Genomic DNA, 26,439 nt, shown 5'->3' with positions numbered 1-26,439 from the left:
TCAGTGCAATGCTGGCTTTACCTCATATATTGTCCCCGATGTACTTGCTGATGTGCTTCGAACTTCGTCTCACCTTGAATTGACTCTAACCCGGAGAGAAAGTTCCTCTGATCCTCATCTACGGCCGGTGTGCAGTATTTCCTATACAGCATGTTCTGATTAAGTTATCAATAATCACGATTTTTAACCATTTTTAAAATATTGTGGTTGTTATTTTTAAATATCGCCCAGGCTTACTTCTACCAGCCAGAGTTATACTAAACACATTTAATGATGTTGAGGTCTGGACTGTGTAGTGGACAGTCTATTGTTCTGAGAACACTAGCAGCTTCTTTGCTTGATTTGCAAATCTTCAGCATTTTTGTCTATTTCCTTGTCTCAGTAACATCTTCCTGAGAGGAACACAACAACCATGCAAGACCATGCAGACCAACAAAACTGCCCCCATCAGATAAACAGCACTTAAAGCTTTCATCTCTGAGAGAGAGAAGATCAAGCTGCTTCAGATCTGAAAACATCCACAGGTGTTTCTGTCCATCCTTCCACTGTGAGAAGACGACTCAGCACTATGGGTCTGAAAGAATGTGTAGCTGTCAATAAGGTCTACTGAGAAAAAAAAAACAATTAACTAAAAAATTGCGAATAAAACAAAGAAGCTTCTGGTGTTCTCTGACCCTCAGTCCAGACTTCAACATCACTGGATGTATTCGGTTATACACTGATTGGAAGAAGTAGAAAATGCAAACAACTTCTAACACTGAACTTTAGAGGTGTGGAAAAATATGCGGAAAAATAATAGAGCCTGCAATAAAGGCAAATGAAAGACCTAGTTATTACTGACAAAAATATATTATGTTCTGTTATTGCTGCTTCTGTATAATTTTCTGTTAAATACGTTTTCTGTTTTTTTCCTTGACACTGAAAAATAAATAACTTATACTGTAGCATGGTTTTCTATGACATGAACAGTGTTGGGTAGCTTATTTACGAAACATAATCCAGTACATTCTTTAAAAATATGGTGCTTTAAGGGTTCGTTAATTAAGAAAATGGGTCTATTTAGAACCATGAACACTTAAAGAATCTTTTGCATAATTGAAAGCTTTTTTACATCATTAAAGATTGATAGAAAATGTGCTGTAGATGGTTTTAAATAGAACCTTTTAGAGACAGATATACAGGTCCAATCTAATCTGAATATTTTTTAATTACTTTAATATAATTATTTGTATTTTTTTCCACTTTGCCTCCTAAGTGGTCAAATGCTCCCATTCTTGACTGTTCAAAGCCAAATCTCTCAAAATTTCTCCCAAAATCACACATACAGTAACTATTATCAGTCACAGTGACACAGCTGTTATTTAGTTTATGGGCATTAAATTAAATAATTATAAAAATGAAAAAATTACTACTTTGATTTATTGACGTTGCTCAATCAAAGGCGTGGTCCTTAAAAAAGCAACTGTAATCGGATTACACATGTTTTCCACGGCACCCTGCTCTGATTACAAGGACCATATTTTTGTAATCAGATTATATGATCCAGATTACACATAGTTTGTTACCACCCAGCGCTGCCTATGAATAATGCATGTGTACCTCCTCGTTCTCCCTCAGCTGCTCAGTCAGGCACATGCTTTCAAAGTCCTTCTCCTGGAGCTCATTCAAGAGGTCTTGAACTCGTCCTGTGTCGCTGGTGGTGACCTCGTCTTTCTCCATGCTGTAGTTCTATAATTTAATTAAAAACACAGTGAGAGGTAGAAACACGTTCCAGGAAAGGTTTCAGAGTTAACGATGAGAGTTTAATTATTATAAAGGGTCCGCATTGTAGATTTTTCAATCTTTTTCATTAAAGTCAATTAAAGTCCATGATACTTGAGTGTTTTTATGTCCCAATTACATTACATACATACATACATACATACATACATACACACATGTATGTCAGAAGAAAACCTCATATCTCAATTTTTGACATTTTTCAGTCCGTGGCACAATTTGAAAATACATGTTGCTCTTTACAGTGTATGAAAGTTGCAGTTAGTCTCCATATATGGACTCTACAGACTGGGCAGCGAATGGTACATTTTGAAACTTTGACAAACTTTATATCAGCTCTCTTTTATTTCAAAAAACGTATGACATAAGCATTTTAAATGAATCCATATTTACCTTTGATTTTACTTACCTTATAGCTGGCTTTGATAACTTCTATTGCATTGGAGAACTGCTGCTGAAAGCTGTTTCGCAGGACGGTTATCTTCTAAACAAAAGGACAAACATTAGATTTAAAAACAGTTAAGCAACAAGTGGGACAGACGTGGACTTTCATGCCCTTTTAATTACTTCATAATCACTTAATTAGACTCAGACAGCAGCAAACCTCTTTGTGGTGGTTCTCAAAAGCTTTGACTTTGTAATTAATTCTGGTGTAGAAAGCCTCTGCCTCTTGCTGCAGACGGGACTCATACTGGGCCTCAATAAACTTCACTTTCACTGCAATGTCTTTCTTCAAAGTCTCCATCTCCTAACAGGAAACATGTAATTAAAAAAATAAGGAGGACATGAGTAAAAAAAAACATCAAATACAGCATATATCATAAAACCGTATGACATGCTACTGATCTGATTTAATACACATACAAAAGCATAAACTGATGCTTAGCACCGATATCTTGTACTAGATAGATAGATAGATAGATAGATAGATAGATAGATAGATAGATAGATAGATAAAGGGCTGCGCAATATACTGGCTGTTAATTAGAGTTGTGATGCTGGCCTTTGTAACACTGATATCAAACTGCAGCAATATGCAAATGAAGCCTCTAACAAATTGCAAAGTTTTTGTCAAAACATTTCATGACCATAATGACCAATCACAATTGCAGTTGAGCATTTCCTATCCAAGAAATGACCAAGCCAGTCTGTAACCGTGCCACATTATTGACTCTTTAATAAATCACAACTGCGATATGGAACAATATCATCACAATGCGCCGCCCTAGAGACAGAAAACAAGGCTAAATCATCACCACGCACTCTCGACACTGCCTAAACATAAACGTGAGCATTATGTGTGTAAGAAGGCCCTCATTCAGCTGCAAGCCTGCCAATCAATTTGTTTAACTCTGCAGGCAGGAGCGGTGATGAACGCGGCTGCTTCAGGCGCTCTTCTGGGGCACAAAGCCACCATATGCCCTCTCAGCAGGCGTCCTGGGGCAGCCCACAGACCAGCCACTCACCACTGCAGACAGAGGAATCCTCCAGCAAACGGGATGAAAGGCTGGCAGCATGAATGAACTTGCGAAGCAAATCCAACGGAATGCAATGACACTCGGTGTCAACATTCAGCCGCCTCATCTAAATACGGAGGCGAGGCTGCATTCAAATAGAGCTACTGCTTCGTAGCAGTCTTAATTTATGGTTATGCATTGTGCACACGTAAGATTATAAGGTAGTCGCACACATGCGATATTATATTTCATATGGTGACATTTGGGAACTCTTTACACTGTAATAAAGTGGAATTCCACCAATTAAAAAAAAAAAAAATTACACAATGAAGACGTATACAAAGTCTTTCAGGGTGGTTGATGTGAAATACACCTTTCTAAAAAGCCTAGTTAGTCAGAACGGTGTCTCCACAGTGGTGGTGACAGGAACCAGACATTCGAATCATTTAACTGAACTGAATTTGAATTTATTTCACACCTACTTTGCAGAAAGCAAAACTGAATTACAGGAGTATTTACCGTGCTCACTCACACATTTATTAAAGTAAATAAAACAAATTAATTAATAAGACAATGTATGCCTCATAAAGATGCAAACCATTCTATAAATCTTCATTTAATATCCTTAATAGCAATGGGTGACTTTCAGAATCTATCCGTTCTCCTTTTTGGAATCTGTAGTTTTTTTTACTGCGTCTGGTTTTCCAGCCTGATATCTGGGCCCTTGGAGGCGGTCACCACTCTCTGAAAGAGGAGCTTAGGAGGCCAAAAGCCATCTACACAATACGGCTCTTCTCTCTTAAGGGTCTTCTCTCTTTAAACGAGAGCTAGAAGGGCTCCTTGATACGCAGAATAAGCCCTGCCGATGATGATTTGGCATGCACGTTTCTGGACAATCTCAATCTGGTTCGACAGATACTGTCATAGAGTGCCTCTAAAGCTCCCACAGAGAGTTATTACATAAAATAGATAGGAATATGCTGTCCGATGCTTGGGTCAGTGCTTTAAGGTAGTTTTGAGAAAGTTTTGGCCTTAAAAGTTTTTTTTGTGTAAATCAGTATTCAAAGAAAATGTTTTTGAGCACTGACCAATATTACATATTATCAAAAGACAAATATTATTAAAAGACAAATAGGTTCACTTTGGATAATAAATAAAGTGCCTATATTCTATATTGTGACCCCTGGTTCTTATCACAGTTCCTAAAATTTTACACAATGCAGCAAGCCATGCTGGAAGACTGAATTATGCGGAAATTTTAAATAAGTGGTGGAATTCCCATTTAAGGAGTCTGAACATTGGATTATAAAACAATAGTAAATCATAATGAATAAAGGCTAAATCACAATGAATAATATATCTGTTAGGACATCTAGTTAGTCCTAATAATCACATCAAATACATATCACACTAATAAGGCACAGGAGGAAAAATCACACAAACAAACAAAAATACAGCCTAAAGGGCCAGTCGTGGGCTGGAGGTTAGGGAACTGGCCCTGTGACCGGACAGTGCCGACAGTCCATGACTGAGGTGTCATTGAGCAAGACACCTAACCCCCAACTGCTCCCTGGGTGCCATGGATTGGGCTGCCCACCGCTCCGGGCAAGTGTGCTCACTGCCCCCTAGTGTGTGTGTGCTCACTAGTGTGTATGTGGTGTTTCACTTCACGGATGGGTTAAATGCGGAGGATGGAATTTTCCCTGTATGGGATTAAAAAAGTATCACTTAACTTAATCCAATCAGCCAGTTATGACTCCACACTTTTAATCTGACAGGGTGACACTGGCTCTCTATTACAGGCATAAATGTTCAATGCTGATCTTCACCCTTTTGGGGCCACACATAAAAAAAGAAATGATACACATCATCTGAGGAAGCATCTCACCAGTGCAACAAACCCTTTAAGCGCGGTCTAGACGGTTCTAAAAAGAACCACTGCCTTTAATAAAGATCCTTAAAGAACCATCCTTTTAAGTGTGTAAAATAACGTCATCTCTTGTCTTTTCGCTGCCTACGGATGACCGTCCCTCCAGGAGAGAAACAGCGAGGAGAGAGAGACCGAGAGTCTTGAACTATGAGGTCAATATCACTGTCTACCTTCACAAGTTGTGCAGTTTCATCTGTGAGACATCTGACCAACGGCAGTTCGGACGCATCCGTCTGGACGCTGGCGTCTTGACCAAAGAAGCCGGTCCTCAGCTGATTCCCCAGTGAATACCTAAACAGGAGAAGGAGGGTTGGTGACACAGAGAAGGCTACAGGCCAGATTGTCCACACTTAACGCGCACAATAACAAGGTCACGGGGGGGCAAAGGGACATCAGCATAACACAGAGAGGAGATGCAGGCTGCAAGACTTCTGTTCTGGGCTAAAAACTGGGGGGTAAAGTGGAAGTTATTTCACATTACAAATGATGGGGAAACAAGGTCACGTTTGTTTCTCTCCTTCCCACAAAAGCTGGCGACATTATTTCATGCAAGTGGTGTTTAGCATCGTTCTAGGCGGCAGAAACCACTTTTAGGCTCACCTGCCTTGATTTCAGTTTTCACATTCGCACCAGAAAATGAGACATACCCTTTAATCTCCTCAATCTCCCGTGAAATATCCTCTTCATCCACCACTTCGCTTTCTCCACCCCGGCTTAGCTCCATAACTCAGCGAGGCCTGCTGTCCACAGACGGTTCCCATAGCAACTGGTTACCGGCTCAACAGCAAGGAGAGCTAAACACAGCTAACGCTGGCTCGGCCGGCTAAAACCCCCCAAGTCAGAGGCACAAAAGTAGTTCGGACGTGATATTTGTGCCTTGAACACCGGCGTCGTGTTTTGTGCGCTGGTACTATTAGTTTGGTCTTTCTTAGCTACATAAATTAGGCGGTGGCTGAGTAAAGCTAAGCGGCTAACGCCTCAGCCAGCTCCTGACAGCTCCATAGCCAGCCTGGTCACTGAACTCAGTCTTTTAATTGTTTTTTTTTTTTTTTATTATTATTATTAAAAAACTGAAATAAAATAAACTAGCCCAGACTGTGAAGCCACAACATTTAACAAGTAAAGTTTTCGCAATTGAAAAGACGTTACTTAATACTGCCGAAGTAACTTTAATCACCAACAGCACAAGAGAAGACACTAAGCTAATTATTATTATTTAGTTTTTTTTTTTTTTATCATTCTTGCGAGCTTGGTATTGATCTGCTTATTTATACCCGTGGTTAAAATAATAATAATGAAAAAAAACTGTTTGAAGTGTGTTGTTTGATGTATTGTGTAGGATATTGTTTGGTGTTTGTTATCACCACGCACTCTCGGCACTACCTAAACATAAACGTGAGCATTATGTGTGTAAGAAGGCCCTCATTCAGCTGCAAGCCTGCCAATCAATTTGTTTAACTCTCCGTTGTGTTTTTCCCATTTTCCTGTTCGTCGGATCTCTCCGTGTCGGCTCATTGACCCTGGTTTTGGATTTGCCCCTAATAAATCTCACTCTTCTCAGCATGTGCGTCCGCCTCATCATCGCTCCCCAACATTACGGTTTTGCATTCCCTCGCAAAACATATGCTTGTCAGAAGGCAAACAAACGTAGGACCAGAAGTGTCCAAGGACGTTATTTAACGTTAAAAGCTGTTTTCCCCAGTTTCGCCAGTTTGTGCTGAATTTATTCAGCAGTTGTTCTGCTGTAAATGTAGCTTTTACTGTACGAGGACACTTGAACCCAGTCTCGGTTTGCGATCAATAACAGCATAACCATGATTGATTTTGGGAAGCAACACTATGTCTTTATAGCTCAATCCAAGATCAATTTTTGTGAGGGAACGCAATATCATGAACCTTTATTTTTTAACCACGGCCCCTTAGAGACTCCTTATTGGCATTAATCTGTTTAATACCACTGTTATTCTTATGTTCATAGTTTTTTTTTTTTTATCTACAACTGCAAATGGAGAGAGGTCTGTGTTGAATGTCATCATTAAATGGCTGTACGCATTACGTGGTTGTTCTTGGAACTAATTAGCACTTCAGTTGCTGAACGTATACAGTACAATGACTTTGTTCGCTACTATGTTTGAATTTTTTAACTGTTTTCAAATCTCCACAATAGAGAAACTGATAACTCAAATGAGGAGAGACTCCTACAGCAAGGACAAGCTAAACGCTAAAGTTAGCAAGGTGGCTGGCTGTCTAGATACTTTACCTCAATTTGTCTGTTTTTCTTCAGCTGAAACGGTAAAAATGTATCGCTGGCATTTATTTTATGCTGAATAGAAATAGAATTGCTGTTTTCTGTGTGATTATGTTCCACAACTGAGGTAAGAGTACCTGAGATGACTGAGGTAAGAGCACCTGAGATGACTGAGGTAAGAGTACCTGAGATAACTGAAGTAAGAGTACCTGAGATGACTGAGGTAAGAGTACCTGAGATGACTGAAGTAAGAGCACCTGAGATAACTGAGGTAAGAGTACCTGAGATAACTGAAGTAAGAGTACCTGAGATGACTGAGGTAAGAGTACCTGAGATGACTGAGGTAAGAGCACCTGAGATAACTGAAGTAAGAGTACCTGAGATGACTGAGGTAAGAGTACCTGAGATGACTGAAGTAAGAGCACCTGAGATAACTGAGGTAAGAGTACCTGAGATAACTGAAGTAAGAGTACCTGAGATGACTGAAGTAAGAGTACCTGAGATGACTGAAGTAAGAGCACCTGAGATGACTGAGGTAAGAGTACCTGAGATGACTGAGGTAAGAGCACCTGAGATAACTGAAGTAAGAGTACCTGAGATGACTGAGGTAAGAGTACCTGAGATGACTGAAGTAAGAGCACCTGAGATAACTGAGGTAAGAGTACCTGAGATAACTGAAGTAAGAGTACCTGAGATGACTGAAGTAAGAGTACCTGAGATGACTGAAGTAAGAGTACCTGAGATGACTGAGGTAAGAGTACCTGAGATGACTGAGGTAAGAGCACCTGAGATGACTGAGGTAAGAGTACCTGAGATAACTGAAGTAAGAGTACCTGAGATGACTGAGGTAAGAGTACCTGAGATGACTGAAGTAAGAGCACCTGAGATAACTGAGGTAAGAGTACCTGAGATAACTGAAGTAAGAGTACCTGAGATGACTGAAGTAAGAGCACCTGAGATGACTGAGGTAAGAGTACCTGAGATGACTGAGGTAAGAGCACCTGAGATAACTGAGGTAAGAGTACCTGAGATGACTGAGGTAAGAGTACCTGAGATAACTGAGGTAAGAGTACCTGAGATAACTGAGGTAAGAGTTACAGTAATGCAAGCTTAATTAGCTTATATGTATTAGGCTGTAGCTCAGTGGCTACACTGTTAGAAATAAAGGTGCCGTGCAGGTTCACAATTCATTCATCAAGGTACAAACAGCGTAGACGTTCCCTCAAAGGCACTACAGCGGTTTTAAGGTCCAGTTGTGTAGTTAAACAAGTTTTTCCTAGTGGAAAAGTAGGAATCTGTGTCTTTATATAAACTACTGCTTTAAAACGGAACCAATGGATAAAAAGCCTGGCGGTGAGACAGAGGGTGTGGAGCCAGTGCAGCTTAGAACAGATCATTTCAGTGGATTCTGGTTCAGTTATGTTCCACGAGTAAAGGTACTGGGCTGTACCCCTGAGGTACCTATTTTTCTGAGAGTGTAGGCTAACAGTCAGGATTGGTGTATGTGTATGGAGTATGGGTGTAATACATGTTGGATATGAGAAGATAAAAAAAATTTAATCTGTTAAAAACAATAATCTTTAAAGATATAATGCTGAGCTACCAGATCAAAAAAAAAACAAAAAAACGCAGGTATGTGTGTTTCACTGTTGTCAGAAGAAAACCTATCCCCAAAAATTGTAACTTAACCGGAGACAGAAAAAAAAACCTACTTTACTTTTAATGTAAGTCAGTCATCATGAAATTTCCAATTATGTCAAAAACTGGAAAACTACGGTTTTCTTCTGACCAGGTGATCAACAGTGATAGATAGATAGATAGATAGATAGATAGATAGATAGATAGATAGATAGATAGATAGATAGATAGATAGATAGATAGATAATATACTACTTATGTAGTTTAAGGCCTTTCTTTTAGGCCTCTTTTATTCTGGAGCACTCAAAGATGAATGGCTAGTGTGTTGTAGCCTAAAACCGCTCTTCAGAAAACCTGATCGCAGCTTATTCGTCTTGTTTTCATTAGATTAGCCCTAGCTAATATCACGAAAACAAAAAAATCCACAATGACAAATGACCAAATGCTCTTATGTCAACTGATTAATCTCTTCACTGTCACTCAGATCTGATGTGCACTTTGATGCCACCGATCACAAAGCTGTCTCTCTCTTTTCTCAGATGATGAAAAGTCCATTAGAATAGATTAGTCTAAAGTAGTCTGTCTAAATAGCATAATCTCCGCTGAGTCTGCTTAAACAACATAATCCTTAAATCTGAAATATACTCCCCGTAGCCAGGTCAGCCACAACAGCAGACTCCAGCTAGGCCTATGTCCCCTCCCCGCTGTAGACGGCGTAGCTTGTTCTGTGTGAGTCTGCCCTCGGGGCAGGCCAATATGGCCCTTTAATTCATCAAAACAAAACAGCAGAGGGAGAGCTGAGTGCATTATTTGGACTCTTTTCAACACATGGGAGTTTTGATGTGATCGCTATTTCTGCCAGCTTTAGTCACTGAGCTGACTTGCCAGTTAAACACAGTTTTACCCGTGAAGTTTTGGAAGAGGGCTCTCAGGATCAATAATGCATGCATCAGCAAGCAGCAATGAGGCGTTAAACCAACCGTCTTTTAAGCACTCACTTGGAACAACCCCTCTGGGAAAAGAAAGGCCCAAAGCATTTATCTGCAGTATATTTACTTATCTCATTTAATATTTCATGTAACAGCCTTGCATTCAAGGCATTTTGTTGAATGCAGACGTTTTACATTTCACAAGTGTTGTCTCATTAGTTCTGTGCCTTTCACAGAGCCACGGCTTGAAAACAATGGGCCATCTGCAGCCAAGAACAATATCACACTTTCGGAGGGAGGAGACTGCGGTCGGGGATGTCAGTATGTATGCATCATATTCTATATCACATGTTTATTGCACCTCTCATTAATTCCAAAATGCAAAAACAATTGCATTTTTTATTTTTCTCCATTATTTGAACACTGTGGCTATGCATTACCCTAATAATGAATGGACCAGTAGAAATGCTTTAGGGTCGCTTAGAAAAACACCACTTCACATTAACATACATTATACAACATACATTATACATGAAGACCGTTTTTGCGTTCTTCTGTAAAGTTAGGATTTGGGAGACACACAGAGACAGTTATGACAATCAAATTATTTCATGCAGTCGTCAAAAATGTTCATTTCTTGTGTTTATATTCAAACGTGTAGTCTAAGATACACTTGCAGTGACTCTGTAATGACACTTAATGGCAAATGTCATAAGTTGCCAGTGGTATTTTCACATAAACAAGTTTTTTCTATACATTCAAGTTCGGACTGAACTTCATTGTCCTTCATGACACTTATTAGCCACTCATAGCTTTGTACAAGCCAAGTCAAGCAACAAATTCCCCAAGACGCAGGCCACCAGCTGATGACAGAAAATAGCCTCGATTTATGTCAAAGCAGAATCTGTCCAAGGCCTTGGGGCCTCACAGCCAGAGAGACACAGAGGAAAGTTCACTGTAAGCATAAACACACAAAAAAGCTTCAGTTATTTACATCTAATGGACACAGCAAAGTGCATAAAGCACCAGTATAAATCATAAATTGAAAAAAAAAATATTTTCTTAAATGAAAACATCCTAAAGCTGGTGAAAATATCTAACGTTTCTCAATTGTTGTGACATTATTTAATGATACATTAATATTCTTACAACATAAAAATTAGATATATTGACTAGTTTTAAGATGATTTCACTTGCCAACATGTCAAACCCTAATATATTTTACTTTTACTGTGTCCAGCCAGATTCCGGTTACATAATTTCCTTTTTTCCAGGAGGATCAGGACTCGCTTGTACTTTGTGGTAAACTTTTTTCAGGCCAACTGCTGCCCTCTTGTGGTCAAGGTATTTTGAAGCAGTTTTTCCAACAATAAGGCCAAGCACAATTCTGATGCTCTACAATACAAACATTTGCACACCGGTAAGTTCTGAGAGAGGTTTTCCTGAAGTTCATGTAAACAAACTTTCTGAACCTTTATTTCATCTTTCGCTGATTAAGAGTGGAGAGTGTGGTATCACTCTCGTCTTCCAGACTTAGTGATCGAGTAACTTCTGCAGAAACACTGAGCAACTGTCTTTTAATTTACATATTTGTTAATTAATTTGTTAGCAGTGTGGTCACAGCAGCAATCATAGTAATCCCTTGTATTTGGTAAACTGTGGAAATTAGGTCAACAAGCTGGCAGATTGTGTTTAAGCAGACATTGGCAAAAGGCCAAACCGCCCAATCTTTGTTCGTCGTCTTTTATTATTGACATATCGCTGCTGTCGGAACAAAACATCATGTCTACGAAATGGTAACTTTACAGGAGAAGGAAAAAACATACATTACTTTTAATGTAAGTCAATGGAACCAGACTTTTTTTCCAAGTCATTTTTGGCCATCTATTTTGGTCCATCCTTCATGAAATTTACACACAATGGAAAGGCCAACATGCTTTTTCAAATTATGCCAAATACTGAAAATCGACAAAAATGGAGATACAAGGTTTTTTTTTTCAGACAACAGCGATATATTTTATTTACACATCAAATAAGGAAGATTAATATTTTTACTAGATTTTCTTTTTGTGTGACTAATCTTAACCAACACTAAGCATTCATTTCAACAACAAATCAAACAAAAACAAACTGTTAAAATGTTAAAAGGCCTTGGCCCAGTTCAGTAGCAGTGGCCCAATAAAAGCAATCACCTTTCCAACAGAGCTCACAACAGACGTGAAGGAACAGCACACAGACCTTAAATTAACCTCACAGATCTGGTTGGGACAGATTGCACTGAAAAAAAATGAAAGACAAAATAAGGCTTGGATGCCAGCCCCCTGCATGACAGCAGAGCAGGAGGGGTGTTTTGACCAAATGGCCTTGCATGAGATGCATCACAGCCTACCCCGCAAATAGAAATGAGGAATTAATTAGTTGGATTTGGCAGCCCGACACACTGATGTCGACTTTGGCATATGGCAGCGTGATTGGGTGCCACTTTAATTTTTTCTATGGAGAAAGTGAGAGGCAAATAAGATTAGTGAGCTATTAAATTATGATTCTGTGAGTTTACACACATTTAGTTACTCATCACTCGTCAGTGGTGGTGGACGAAGTACACAATCATGTACTTGAGTTAAAGTCAAGACACCCAAGGTAAAATATTCCTCCAGTAAAAGTAGAAGTTCCTCCCTTTAGACCTCCACTTGAGTAAAAGTACTAAAGTATTTACCTTCAAATGTACTTAAGTATAAAGTAAAAGTACTAAAAGAGTAATTCTGGCTCTGATGTCCTGTTATCATTTTTATAACCAGACTGGCTTCATGAACTCATTTCAGGTGAAAGTCCTCCAGCGTCTCTCTTGGTAAACCAGTCTTTTAATAGAACGTCATTAATTAGTGACGCTGACGTCTATTAAAATGATCAGAAGCTCAAAACACTGAAGGTAAACAGTTTCCATCAGGGAGAACCGAGTGGCTCTGAAATCACTTTTTACACACAAGCAAAGTTTCAGTTTCAGATTTATTTACAACTTAGTTCCAAGTTTAAGTTGAATAAAAACTGGCTTTAAACTCAGGATCACAGATGAGCTCCTTTACTATGTTGATCTGTAGGCCTCTGTTCATAAACATAAACCAGCCCAAAGTAATTTACTATAAAATGAAATGGTGTTTGTAGAAATTCAGAAAAAAGCCGCGTCAGTCTCGACTGCATATGTGGACATATTTCTATATTGTGCTCTATTTACACAAAGTTAGGTTAGTTCATCATTTATGTTGAACAGACTCTCCCAAAGTTTTACGCTGCTGCGCTGACGTTGAACCGTGTGCTGCACTGGGTCGGTGTGACCAACAGGTCAAAACCAGCTCTAAACAAAGTGACCGCTGGGCCCTGATTGGTGCTCTGGCTTTGTGCTTCTTTCGTTTTGACATGTTACGTTTTTATACACACAGAAAGCAAAAGGAATGACAGATTTCTAGTGGGGTAAAAAATAAGATATTATATTATAGTGGAGTAAAATGTCTCCCAAAATGAAAAGACTTCAGTAAAGCACAGAAACAAATTACATTTACTTGGTTACTGCTCATCAGTGGTGCTGAAACCCTCTAATTCAAAATTCCTGATATAATTCATATTAAAAACAGCAGTTTTCTGCTGTACTCCAGTAGTTTTCGGTCCTATTTCGACTATCCCCTGCCCCAGCTCGCCTGATCCAGCTCACTGGGTAATTATCAAGCTGGTTTAGGGAATAATCAAAACTTTTACAGGGCACCATGTCCTCAGGGCTTCAGCCAAAAACATCTGCTCTAGTCTGTAGTCTAGATTTTTTAATCATTATTTGGTTATTTTTTATTGTGACCGCAAGAGGGCACTAGTGGACAATGTGTGACCTACTCAGGCCTGAAGTGCATTTCTTTCCACTGAGAGCAACCCATGTACAGTCCTATTCAAAAGTTTGAGCACCCCAGGCTTAGTGCAGAAACAAACTGTGCCATAACTTTTACACAAGAATCATAAACAAGGCGTACACAAGCCTAAAACCCCAAACAGAAGACAGGATTTTCTGGAAAAAAACAGTAATCAGAATCAACTTGCTGGAACATAATAATAATAACAACAATAATAATAATCCATAATAATAATAATAATCCATAATAATAATAATAATAATAATAATAATAATAATAATAATAATAATGAATGTGTTAAAGGGGTCCAAAACTGTCACAGAGGTGGTACCCTTTATTTTAGAGAACATAATTGTACCATAATTCATTGCAATTATATTTTTTAAAATTGCATTAAAAATAAACCCTCTTGACTGAAGAGTTTTGCATTAGATTTTTTTTTTTTAAATGCTAGGATTAAATTTAGAAAAATATAATATTTAAGGTAACCTTTGCTCTGGAGAAATGAAAGTAATGTGTCTTTAAAATTTAAGGTACACAATTAAACCTTAAAGATCTACTCCATCAATGTTTTCAAAAATTAGTGATGAGTAAAATTAGTAAATATTTGAGATGTAAACATAGTAAATCAGAGTGCTTTGGTCTGAAATGCTCCGTTCTAGAGAAACTTGCACAGTCAGAATTGTTTACAATATTAGTGATAGGAACCGGACGTCTGGGGAGTTATGAATATGCTGTCTGACGTCTGACACGTTGTTTTATGATATTTTTGTGATAAAGTTTTGGCTTTAAATGCATTCTAATTCAATCATGGATTATAAGCCAAACAGATCCGAAAGAAAACTTGTTTTTTAGTCCAGATTTTCAACTACTTCACCATCAATATCATTACAGAATAAACCTTAGAAGGCGTAGATTCACTGGTGGTTTTGAATAGCAAATAAATATGATGTAGACATGGTGATCCCTGGTTCCAACCACCAAAAATGTAAAAGTCAAAAGTCTGTAAGACCATTTCACAACAAACCTCTCTGAATAACTCTGTTTACTTATGGAATTCTGGAATTCTGAAAAATGGAATTGCAAGTGGAATTGCCCTTTAAGAGCTTAAGTCCCATGAGTTGTAGGTTGAGGTAGGTTACTCCAGCTTGTTGTTGAAGGAGGTATTAAGATAAAGTGAGAAAAGAGTTGGAATGAAATTGCCAGTCTCTTGGGGTTAGCATTTAGCCGATAGCCATTAGCCTAGCACAGAAAATAGCTTTCCATGTGTCAAATCCTAGCACCGTCTGATGGTCATATTTCTGTCAACTACGCAGCAATTAAGCAATATGGACAATTTTTGGATGTTGTTCATTTCTATTTCACACACACACACACACACACACACTTTTTTTTTGTAAACTGCTTAAACTTCTGAGTTGTGGGGTGTTTTTCCTATTTCATATAGTAAAAATATTTTAGATTGTTAATTATGGTTTTTATTAAATGTGAAAGGACATCCCATAATAACATGCAAAATACATTGACTTAATTATCCAATATAGTTTTATTTGAAAGTTGAATTATTTTGATTAATCATCATTATACCATGATACAAATTTCAGCATTCCAGCCACCGTTTTCAGGACAAGAACCTTTTAAGTTGTAACACAAATGCTGATAAAAATAAATTAAATGTATGTTTTTATGCTATAGAGCAGAGGAAACGAATAGGCAGACCGTGGTTTGAGTCCGCACCCTGTCCTATAACCAATAAACTGTATCACACATGATACTACTCAGCCCATCAGATCTGTGCATTACGATGAGCACTGAGACTCGAGTGAGTGATGCACACACAGGGGAGGGACGAGACAAGAAACAGCAGTCAGGGAAGAAAGTAAGTCAGAGGAAACTGACAATTAAATATCATTGAAATTTGACTGCAAATGGACAAAAGTATGGACAAAAAATCAAGACGACTGCTGCTAGTGTTTTATTTATTTATTTACCTTTGTCCACTTTTATAGATAACAGTTTCAGACCATGCCTTCAACATGTGGTGGTAGTATGAGGGAAGACTGATTGAGGGAGGGGGAGAACTCTGAGAACTGTAGCAGGACTGATGTAGGACTGAGGAACAGGGAGGAGATGGGGTGGCAGTGGGGATTCCAAACACTTTGTCATGGGATGGGAAGGTGAGGATGTGAATGTATAAGGCAAAGGCCTTTAATTAAAATTTAATAAGGTCCAGTTAAAGAAAATTTCCTCAAGCAAAGGTCCTGAACATCAATGTCTAACTTGCATCATGATTCAGTGCCATATACTGTTTACTGAAGTAGCCTAGTGGGAATATCAACATCTTATACAGTCGACAACTGAACGTGAAATCAAATAAAGTAAAATTCATTCAAATTTCAACAACATTTATTGTCAGTTTCTCTTTTTAAAGCACGACATGTAAAATAATCTGGCTCACTTTCTTCTCTGACTGCTGTTTCTCGCCTCGTCCCTCCCCTGTGTGTGCACCACTCACTCAAGTCTCGGTGCTCATTGTAATGCACAGATCTGATTGGCTGAGTAGTCTGATTAGTCTGTGAGACTCTAGCCGCTAAAGTCGTACCGTAATGACTAGAAAAGTTACGGTGATTAAAATAAAACCAACCTGTTGATATGAAATAATTCTCCATAGTTTATCTGTTGTTGGTCCAGGTTCGCATAGTGTCTCGGTCCGGAGTCAGGCCTATTAGTGACCTCTGGGAGTTAGATTGGAGGAAGGAGGGGTTTCAGGCATGCCCCCCCCCCCCCCCCCCCCCCCCCCACCCCCCGACCCAAGCTTCAGTAATAACATAACTACATTATGTTATACAGTGTCAGAAAACACTCAAGCAAGTCTATTTTACTTTACTTAAATAGTTGTTTGAGGCAAGTATGTGTTTGTTAGGCATGCAGTTAGCACAGTGCTATCTTATGACCTATTAGCTTCCATTACTTGCGGGCTACGTTAGTATTGTAGCTTCAGTGCAAACTGAAGAAGCGAACTTCAGACACCAAATATATGTTGGTTCATTAACTACATTTAAAGTAAGGCATCCAAAGCAAATTCGCTCTTGTCTGGTAAGACGAAAATCAGACCTGTGCCAGGTTTCCTTGCTTAACAGTTAACATTATGAACCTGGCATTCGTTCACAGTTGTGTAGTTTGTACATTTTTCTCTTGGAACTGGATGGCATCTGCTCTGATCTTATGATTCCTTAATCCTCTTACTGCTCTTGGACGACGGCATGCCAAGAACCTGCCCAGAAGAGCTGAGTCAGCACCAGACCAATACCTTTCCAGAAGAATGAAGCTCCTTCGGTTCTTGCCAGTAAATGATTATGTAAACATAATATGCCAGGAGGATAAGTAAGTGAGGTTTTCCATGATTTACACTTTCAGTGCAGGATGGATGGACTTTTTACAGTTAACAAAACCTGACAGTAATATTAGATCTAATAGGCCTTCAGACAATTAACTGTTTATTAAACAACGCCATCTACCCTCATTATTCTCTGAGAGTTCAAAGAAGAACAGGTGGCTGAAGACATTCACCATCCAGCAGAGGTGTGTGCTACACACTTAAAACACATGGTTCTTCAAGGGTTCTTTAGTAAGGAAAACGGTTCTTTGTAGAATTATGAACATGCAAAGAAATCTTTATGTAAGTAAAGTGTTCTGTGCATTGTGAAATGGTTCTAGATAGATAGATAGATAGATAGATAGATAGATAGATAGATAGATAGATAGATAGATAGATAGATAGATAGATAGATAGATAGATACTTTATTGATCCCGAAGGAAATTTAGAATGTGGCGAATGATATAGAATGTGGCGAAGATGGTTCTATATAAAACCTTTTTGTAACGATGGCAGAACCCTTTTTGGTGCTATATAAAACCCTTTTCAAAAAGGTTCTAAATAGAACCATATTCAACCTCATTCTCCATCAGTCTAAAGATTCATGCAAAAGGATTTTCAAAAGGTTCTATTTAGGATTATTTTCTTTACCAAAAACCTTCAAAGGAACCATATTTTTGAAGTGTACCGTCAAATCCTGCTCAAAGTTCTTGTGCGAGTTTACATTAGATGTTTTATCCAATTAAAAGCAGTGGGTTTTATTCTGCATCACAAAAGTGCTTCTGGTACAGCTGTAAGTGAAGTATGTTTCATAGTTTTGATCCCTGCTTCTCATCCATCTCTTTCGGCCGCAGTCTCTGTAGCACAGTGACAGAAGATGTCACATCTGAAGCCAACGCATTTTTTTACTTCAGCCTTTTGAGCCTATTGTTGAGATCACTAATTAGTGGACCATGGTCTGAGTCCAGACCCAGATGCTGCCCTATGAGGACCTGAACCTATAACTGATAAACTATGGAGAATTATTTAATTTTCACAGTGTGGTTCTGTTTTATTGGGCATAACTTTTCTAGCCTTTATGGTAGTTTTAGCAGCCTGGGAGACTCACAGACCAATCACGAGCGTTGTAAATTTCACACGTGACGCTACTCAGCCAATCAGATCTATGCATTACGATGAGCACTGAGACTGGAGTGAGTGACACACACACAGGACATACATACATTTTTCCACTGAATGTCACTGGATCCTCTGAATTACAAGGTTGTAAAGAGGATTATTAAGGAACATCCATGTTAATAGCAAACTATGACTTCTAAGCACTGATACATTGCTTGAATAAATAAATCTACCATTAAACTTTAACACTATTATATGATTACAGCTACTCCTAATGTGCTCTGCTACTACCAGAACCATTAAACTACCCCATCTGATAACTTCCTGGTTTGTTTGGGGTTGTTTTGTGTACTTGTCTGTCTTATGATTTCAGTTCAGTGTCAAAGAATGTCAGGGCCCAGCGGTCACTTTGTTTAGAGCTGGTTTTGACCTGTTGGTCATACCGACCCAGTGCAGCACACGGTTCAACGTCAGCGCAGCAGCGTAAAACTTTGGGAGAGTCTGTTCAACATAAATGATGAACTAACCTAACTTTGTGTAAATAGAGCTCAATATAGAAATATGTCCACATATGCAGTCGTGACTGACGCAGCTTTTTTCTGAATTTCTACAAACACCATTTCATTTTATAGTAAATTAGTTTGGGCTGGTTTATGTTTATGAACAGAGGCCTACAGATCAACATAGTAAAGGAGCTCATCTGTGATCCTGAGTTTAAAGCCAGTTTTTATTCAACTTAAACTTGGAACTAAGTTGTAAATAAATCTGAAACTGAAACTTTGCTTGTGTGTAAAAAGTGATTTCAGAGCCACTCGGTTCTCCCTGATGGAAACTGTTTACCTTCAGTGTTTTGTGCTTATGATCATTTTAATAGACGTCAGCATCACTAATTAATGACGTTCTATTAAAAGACTGGTTTACCAAGAGAGACGCTGGAGGACTTTCACCTGAAATGAGTTCATGAAGTCAGTCTTGTTATAAAAATGATAACAGGACATCAGAGCCAGAATTACTCTTTTAGTACTTTTACTTTATACTTAAGTACATTTGAAGGTAAATACTTTAGTACTTTTACTCAAGTGGAGGTCTAAAGGGAGTGTCTCGACTTTAACTCAAATACATGGTTTGTGTACTTTGTCCACCACTGATTAAGACCCATACTTTTTGATAAACAGTATGAATTCTTCATCACGGGAGGCAAAACGTATTTATAGGGCATCAGATTGTAATGAGGAGGAGCTTCAGGCGTGACCCCCCCTCCCCCTCAGCCTTCACCTCTTCCATAATTCCAACATTAAAACCAACCCAAACACTGTCAGCCTTAAAAACAATTGAATTCAGCAAAGTTGATATACTGATAGTATTAAAGTTTTGTTGCAGACTACTTTCACACGTTTGTGTATCCTGTTAAAAACTGACCTTGCTAATCTGTTTCACGCTGTGAATCAAACATTCAGTAAGCTCCAGTTTTCCAGCTGTAATGCCGACCACAACTGACACACTATGTCTGGTGGGCCTGAAGAGGTTGGTCATTCTGAGACATATCCTTAATGAGCACTGCTGCTAGCCCTCTTCTGTCCCAGAAATGACCCCCCCCCCCCACCCCCCACCCCCAGTACCACTGGAAACAGAAATGACCTCTCTGTAACATCCGAGTCATCTGGCAACTGTTGTCTGCCCTGTTCTACATCTGCTCTGTGTTCTCTGTCTTTACAAATCTGCTTGAATAGGTCATTAACATCAGTCAGAATAATCATGGAACCATTGAAATGAATCAGTAACGTAAGGACAAGCCACTGAGTGGTCATTTTTTATGATAAAGTAAATGAATAATGTAATCAACCTGATATTAAACAAATTATAGTGTTGGCTCTGGCTCTGTGTAACTTTGTGCTGTGGACTGTGGGAGAGAAGATCAGAGACATGAACTTTAATGAAAGCAGAGAAGGAGTGGACATCAAAGGAGGAAATGAGGGCAGGCTGGAGGAAGGGTAGAGGATGTATTAAATATCAGTCTAAGATGTGAGTTAATTTAACCATTGAAACTGCAGGTGTATTATTCTGTTACTATGGCTACAGAGTTGGGATTAGTCCAGCAGCTTCGTGGTCCTGGTTAGACCTTACCTTGATTGTTGCCATTGCCAGTCATTGATCAGTAAGATTTTGTGTATCTTTATTATTTTTACTGGCAATTCAAATATTTTGACAGTTTTACACCATTGTGGTAGTTTGTAGAGCAATTTATTTGGCAGTTAGTCTTACAAGCAGGTTCTTAATGTTCCCCCGTCCTATTTTGTGGCTTTAACAGCCTCCACACTTCTGGGAAGGGGGAAAAGGCTTTACACAAGATTTTTGAGTGTGTGAAGGAATTTTCCCATTCTGTCAAAAGACCATATGTGAGGTCAGGTTTTAGAGTTGGACGAGGAGGCCTGTCTTGAAATCAACATTCCAATTCATCCCAAAGGTGTTCAGTGGGGTTGAGGTCAGGGCTCTGTGCAGGCCACTGGAGTTTGACCACACCAAACCATGATTTTATGGAGCTTGCTTTGTTGGAAATTTGGATTTGTTTAAATGTCTGTGTGTGCTGTAGTGTTAAAAATCACCCTTCACTGAGTCTAAGGGGCCAAGCACGAACCCAGAAAAATAGCCTCTGAACATTAGCCCTCCTCCACCAAACTTTCTCCTGGCATTTGCCAAACCCACACTCTTCCACCACTGAAACATGTTTGGGCACTCCAGAGCACAGGTTTCCACTGCTGTTTTACTCCACTCCACCAGTAATAGCACTTACAGTTGACTAGGGATGAATAAGCAGAGCAGAAATTTAATGAACTTACTTGTTGCAAAGTTGGCATCCCATGACAGCAGCACATTCAAAGTCACTGAGCTCTTCAATAGGTCCCATTCTACTGCCAGTGTTTGAATATGGAGATTGCATGGCTATGTTCTTGATTTTACACACCTGGTGGCCTTTGAGGGTGGATTCAATTATTCAGAGGGGTGTACACACTTATGGCATATGTATGAACAATTGGAGAAAAAAACATGCATTCAAGGGTTCATTTTACTTGAGTATTACTAAAATTGTTTACTTCTATTTCAAAATCTACTCATTTCAAAATTATACTACTCTACTCAAAATTATATGGAAACAGTAAGTGGCAATTTTGGAATTATTTTGAGGTACCTCATCCTTATCTTGACTTAAGTAAGTAAGTAAGTCATTGTTTTCCCATTGTACTAACTCACACTTTTGGGAAAACAAGCCATTGTATTAAGTGATACTTTTTAAATCCCACAAATGGGGAAATTCCACCTCCGCATTTAACCCATCCATGAAGTGAAACAGCACATACACACTAGTGAATACACACACACTAGGGGGCAGTGAGCACACTTGCCCGGAGCGGTGGGCAGCCCTATCCACGGTGCCAGGGGAGCAATTGGGGGTTAGGTGTCTTGCTCAAGGACACCTCAGTCATGGACTGTCGGCGCTGGGGATCGAACCGCCAACCTTCCGGTCACAGGGCCAGTTTCCTGACCTCCAGCCCACGACTGCCCCCAAAAAAAGATTTTTTAAGTATTAAGATATTAAGTAAAATTTTGTGAAAATATGCCATTATATTAATATATTAAGTCACAACTTTGACACACTGCTTCCAGATTTTTTTTCTCCTCTACCCTGTAGAAATTCCACACAATGTTATGTAGTTCAGTGTTCTCCATGCACTTCCCTTCAACTTCTACATTTGATGATATTCCAGCCTCTCAGACAGGTCCAGTCTAGACTAGCCTAGACCGCAGCATAGTGAAGTCAGGGTGGCCTATTTCCGACCATGACACACGACCACTGCCTTTCGGCCTCAGCGGATATAATGAAGGCTGTATTTTATCGCCTCCGTAGGTAAGTAGGTGACAGTTTTATTACTGTGGCTAATGGAGAAGAAACATTAGGAGGGCCATGCGGACACTTAATGCCTCTTCCTCCTCTGTGTCCTCTCTACGATGTGTCCAGTTATCATACTGAGACAGGAAAGTCCGGCTGGGCCAAACTCAACCGTCTGGCCAAGTGAGGGATAAAATCAATAAGCCATAAGCAGCCCTGGAGACAATACTTACTCATCCCCTCCCAAACACACACACTGTTCCAAGTACAAAGAGTGTGTCCTTCAGCTTCCAGCGAAGGCAAACTAAATTAAAAGGGAAAATCTAATTTCCTGATAACTCAACTTAGACAAGCAGCAATGGACTGTTGCCTGTTCTCCTTTAAGAAAAGAAAAACAAAAGCAGTCTGGGTGGACATCCGGAAATAAAGCCCTGCTGCAATTCCAGACATACTCTGGAAAAAGTGGTGCACTGAATTTGCCTTATTTAGACTTCATTTCCACCTGATAAAAATAAATAAATAACAATTCTAGCCAACAGTAAGCAAACTGAAGGACAAAAGGGTGTGGATGTGCCCGGTTTTACCTATTGGGAAACAATGTGCAAATGTCTCTGAGGATGCCATGTAATATTGGAAAAGATCATATAGTTCTTGGCAGCATCATTTAGTTTGATGGGGATAGGCATTTAACCAATATTTTCCTGTTCAAATATTTGTTTTAATGAATATTCCAAATGATACATGCCTTATTCAAATTACCAAATAAAATCAATATATGGAATTGGAGCTTCAGCCTGTGGACAACCACCCTGACATGATCCTTTAGGACACCTGATCAACTTGGGAATTATTTTTCCTTCAATGATGGCTCAGGCCCAGAGGCTGTAATGTAGCCTCACATCATGATCCCTCCACCATGCTTCACCGCTGGGATGATGTTTTCATGTTGGTATGCAGTGCCCTTGCTGTGGGTTCTTGCCAAACAGTCTTCAGGCTTGGTTTCATCAGTCCATAAAATATTTTCCCTCCTGGCATTTTGGCATATCAAAGTACTTTTTGGCAAATGATGGCCAATTATTCAAGACTACAAGCCTTTAGCTGTTACTCTAGGGTTCAGTTTTACTTCACTGAGCAGTCAAGTAAAGGTATATTTGAGGTAATGCTAATGTTCATGTGTATTTGATGTGACTTTATAAAGCCATTTTGTTAATTTGTCATGATAGTCATTGTCTTAAGCATGCTGTAATGGGCTCCAAGAGAGCACAATCGGCCTCTTTGGGTGGGTAGGATGGCCCCCTTCTCCCCCCATCACTCCAGTCTGACGTAGAACATCTGGCATTTGGCGCTTTCCTCCGAGCGCATTGACGTTGCGTTACGGCAGCTCAAAAAGAAGCGGTGGCTGGTTTCACAGGTCTCAGGAGAAGCCTGTGCTGCTTTCACCCTCCTAGCATTGGTAGTATTGTGTGATTGGGGGAGTCCTAAGTAGCAGGTGGAATTGGAGACGATTAAATTGGGGAGAAAAATCGGGTAAACCACCCCCCCCCCCAAAAAAAAAGTCGAATCCAAAAAAGACAAGAGTTGCAAAACAGAGTCAGAACCAGAAAAATCACAATTATCAGAAGAACAATGCTCAGTAGCTCATGGACCAAGTAACAGTACCTCACAAAGAGCTAGTCTAAAAGCCTGGGCTTTATCCTCAGCTAATAATACCAGAACCGGTGTAACAGAGACCAGTGACCAGTGGTGAGACAGAGACCAGTGATTGGAGCAAGATGGAGGGCTGAGAATCATGTGATCACCCTGGGGATTCTGGGAAATGAAGTCCCTAGAGGCCTCTGAGCCCCAGGGATGCGTGACACATGCATTATATAAATAGCTTGAACATTAGTAAGCCTACATTGTAAAAAAGTTGCTCATTAGATCTACTGAAAAAAATGATCAGTGGTTCATTCAAAGTTGTCATTTAGGTTAAATTAAACTAGTTAATTTACTTGTTATCACATGAAGTAATTTTTTAAGTAAATCTTACTACAGTGTAATGAAAATTATGTGAGAACTGCCATGTACATAAAATTATACTATAAATGGATACTTTGTGATCTTATTAAGTCACTTTAGCTAGGAAACTATCAGTAATGTAATTGAAAATGCATCAAACTTTAGTAGTTTTTAAACTATGTGCAGTTGAACGAACATAATTAAATTTGGTTAAAATTACTCAACGTAAATTCTATAAAATAGAATTGAGTCCACGTAGTTTATAACCAATGAGTAAATGTAACTCAAAATGCATCACAATTGAGTTGTCTTTACTTAAAACATTGTATATGACAATCTACATATTTGAATCAAGTAGAATTATTTTCAATGACCATTCCCATAAAAGGATAAGTGGACTCAAACCCTGCCAGGAAAATTCTCCCCTACAGTATATCAGAGCTCACTGCCGGGGTCAAGCAATTTCCAGCCCTGTTTACTGATGTGCTTCCCATACATCAATAGGCAGATGTCACTTTATTCACTATTAAAAATCAAGTCAGCTGAGCAGACTTTGTGTCTAAAGCTCCTGTTATCGGTACTTCAGTAATAGCCCCTTTTTCACAGCCATTTTCCTCATGTCATCTTAACCCAAAATCAGCTGGAGCATCTCACCATTTTTATACATCCACAGAACATGATAGGATGTTAATTACTTCATTATATTATGCAGTGTACCTGTCTGGAACCATCTGCACTTGCTATATTTCTCCACCTTCCTTCCCTGGGAGGATATCTGTATATTTGAGCAGCCATGACCATCCCTAGTAATAAGGACCTCAATTCATCACTTAAATCTTGACAGTCTTCAATGACAGCTGTCATTTACCTTCATCCACACTGCAACATCAAGGCCTGGGGCCATTTAAGATGACTCTGTTGTTCAGCTTTGTTAAGATGAACTAGGAGTTGATGAGCCTTCGTGGCCTTCATAGAGGCACTGCTCATGCGTTCACCATGTACTTCCACTAACTGATCACTTTATGAGCTCCACATGCCGTAAATGTCCACTATACGTGGACAGTTATAGATTGCCTCCAACTATCCTGTTCATCATTGGTCAGTTTCTGATGACAGGGCCACTGTTCACCAGGTATTATTTGAGTGGTGGACCATTCTCAGCACAGCAGTGACCCTGATATTGTTTTAGCGTAAGTATGTTGGTGGAATGTAGCTGCTACTTTATATCAGTTTATTTTCTTTTTTTGATGTTTCTATGCTGGCTGGGGAGTCTTCCACCAGAGTCACACTACCATCGCTGCTACAAGGTTTTCCAGGTCAGCAGCTTAATCGACAGTAGCATTGCAGCTACAAGGTTTCTTGGGTTGGCCACTTAAGCAACGCTATCATTGCAGCTATGAGGTTTCCCAGGTTTAAGTGATACTTTTTTTTAATCCCACAAACGGGGATATTCCACCTCCGCATTTAACCCATCCGTGAAGTGACACACCACATACACACTAGTGAATACACACACTAGGGGGCAGTGAGCACACTTGCCCAGAGTGGTGGGCAGCCCTATCCACGGCGCCCAGGGTCTTGCTCAAGGACATCTCAGTCATGGACTGTCAGCACCGGGGATCGAACCGGCAACCTTCCGGTCACAGGGCCAGCTCCCTAACGTCCTGCCCACGACTCCAGTCTGTTGGTTGCTTAAGAGATGAGTTGGCCACTTAAGCAATGCTACCATACTGTGACACCACAGTAGTGTCGCAGCTATGAGTTTTCCTGAGTTGGCCACTTGAACAATGCTCCTGTTACCACTACAAGGTTTCCTGGATTGGTAACCTTTGATGATATGAAGATTAGCATCATAAGACCAAACAGTCAGAGATTAATCAAGAAACTAACAAGCAAACAAACAAATGAGAGACCTGAAGCAAGAGAGCAAAAGCTGGTAGTGGATCCATAGAGGCCTCTTTTAAGAACCAGCAGCCAACTGTGCTTGCACACTGTGGAATTAGACCTCCCATGCGTGCAGTGAAACACTCACTAGTGGAATAGAAAACACGCACTAGGGGTCAATGAGCACACTTGCCCAGAGCAGTGGGCAGCCCTAACCACAGCACCACGGAACAATTGTAGGTTACGTGCCTTGCTCAAAGGTACTTCAGTCAGCCGATGGGATCAAACCAGCAACCTTCCG

The 26,439-nt window shown here is 39.6% G+C and overlaps 1 protein-coding gene across 2 annotated transcripts in view; it reads right to left on the bottom strand.

The window, feature by feature from the left end:
- c19h10orf67 (chromosome 19 C10orf67 homolog) overlaps nucleotides 1-5,950 on the bottom strand; it is a 41,209-nt gene extending 35,259 nt beyond the window's left edge. For both annotated transcript variants that reach the window (XM_037531287.1, XM_017711706.2), the window contains exons 1-5: nucleotides 5,814-5,950; nucleotides 5,337-5,457; nucleotides 2,384-2,527; nucleotides 2,189-2,263; nucleotides 1,600-1,728 (exon numbers count right to left, since the gene is read on the bottom strand). In XM_037531287.1, the coding sequence (XP_037387184.1) occupies nucleotides 1,600-1,728; nucleotides 2,189-2,263; nucleotides 2,384-2,527; nucleotides 5,337-5,457; nucleotides 5,814-5,890 (546 nt within the window). In that variant the 5' untranslated portion in view covers nucleotides 5,891-5,950. The remainder of the gene's footprint in view (nucleotides 1-1,599; nucleotides 1,729-2,188; nucleotides 2,264-2,383; nucleotides 2,528-5,336; nucleotides 5,458-5,813) is intronic.
- Nucleotides 5,951-26,439: the final 20,489 nt, after the last annotated feature.

The sequence above is a fragment of the Pygocentrus nattereri genome, chromosome 19 (assembly GCF_015220715.1).
Source record: "Pygocentrus nattereri isolate fPygNat1 chromosome 19, fPygNat1.pri, whole genome shotgun sequence".
In the NCBI taxonomy this organism is placed as follows: Eukaryota; Metazoa; Chordata; class Actinopteri; order Characiformes; family Serrasalmidae; genus Pygocentrus; species Pygocentrus nattereri.
Note: the sequence above shows the minus strand (reverse complement) of the source record. Positions and strands in the feature narration are given on the sequence as shown.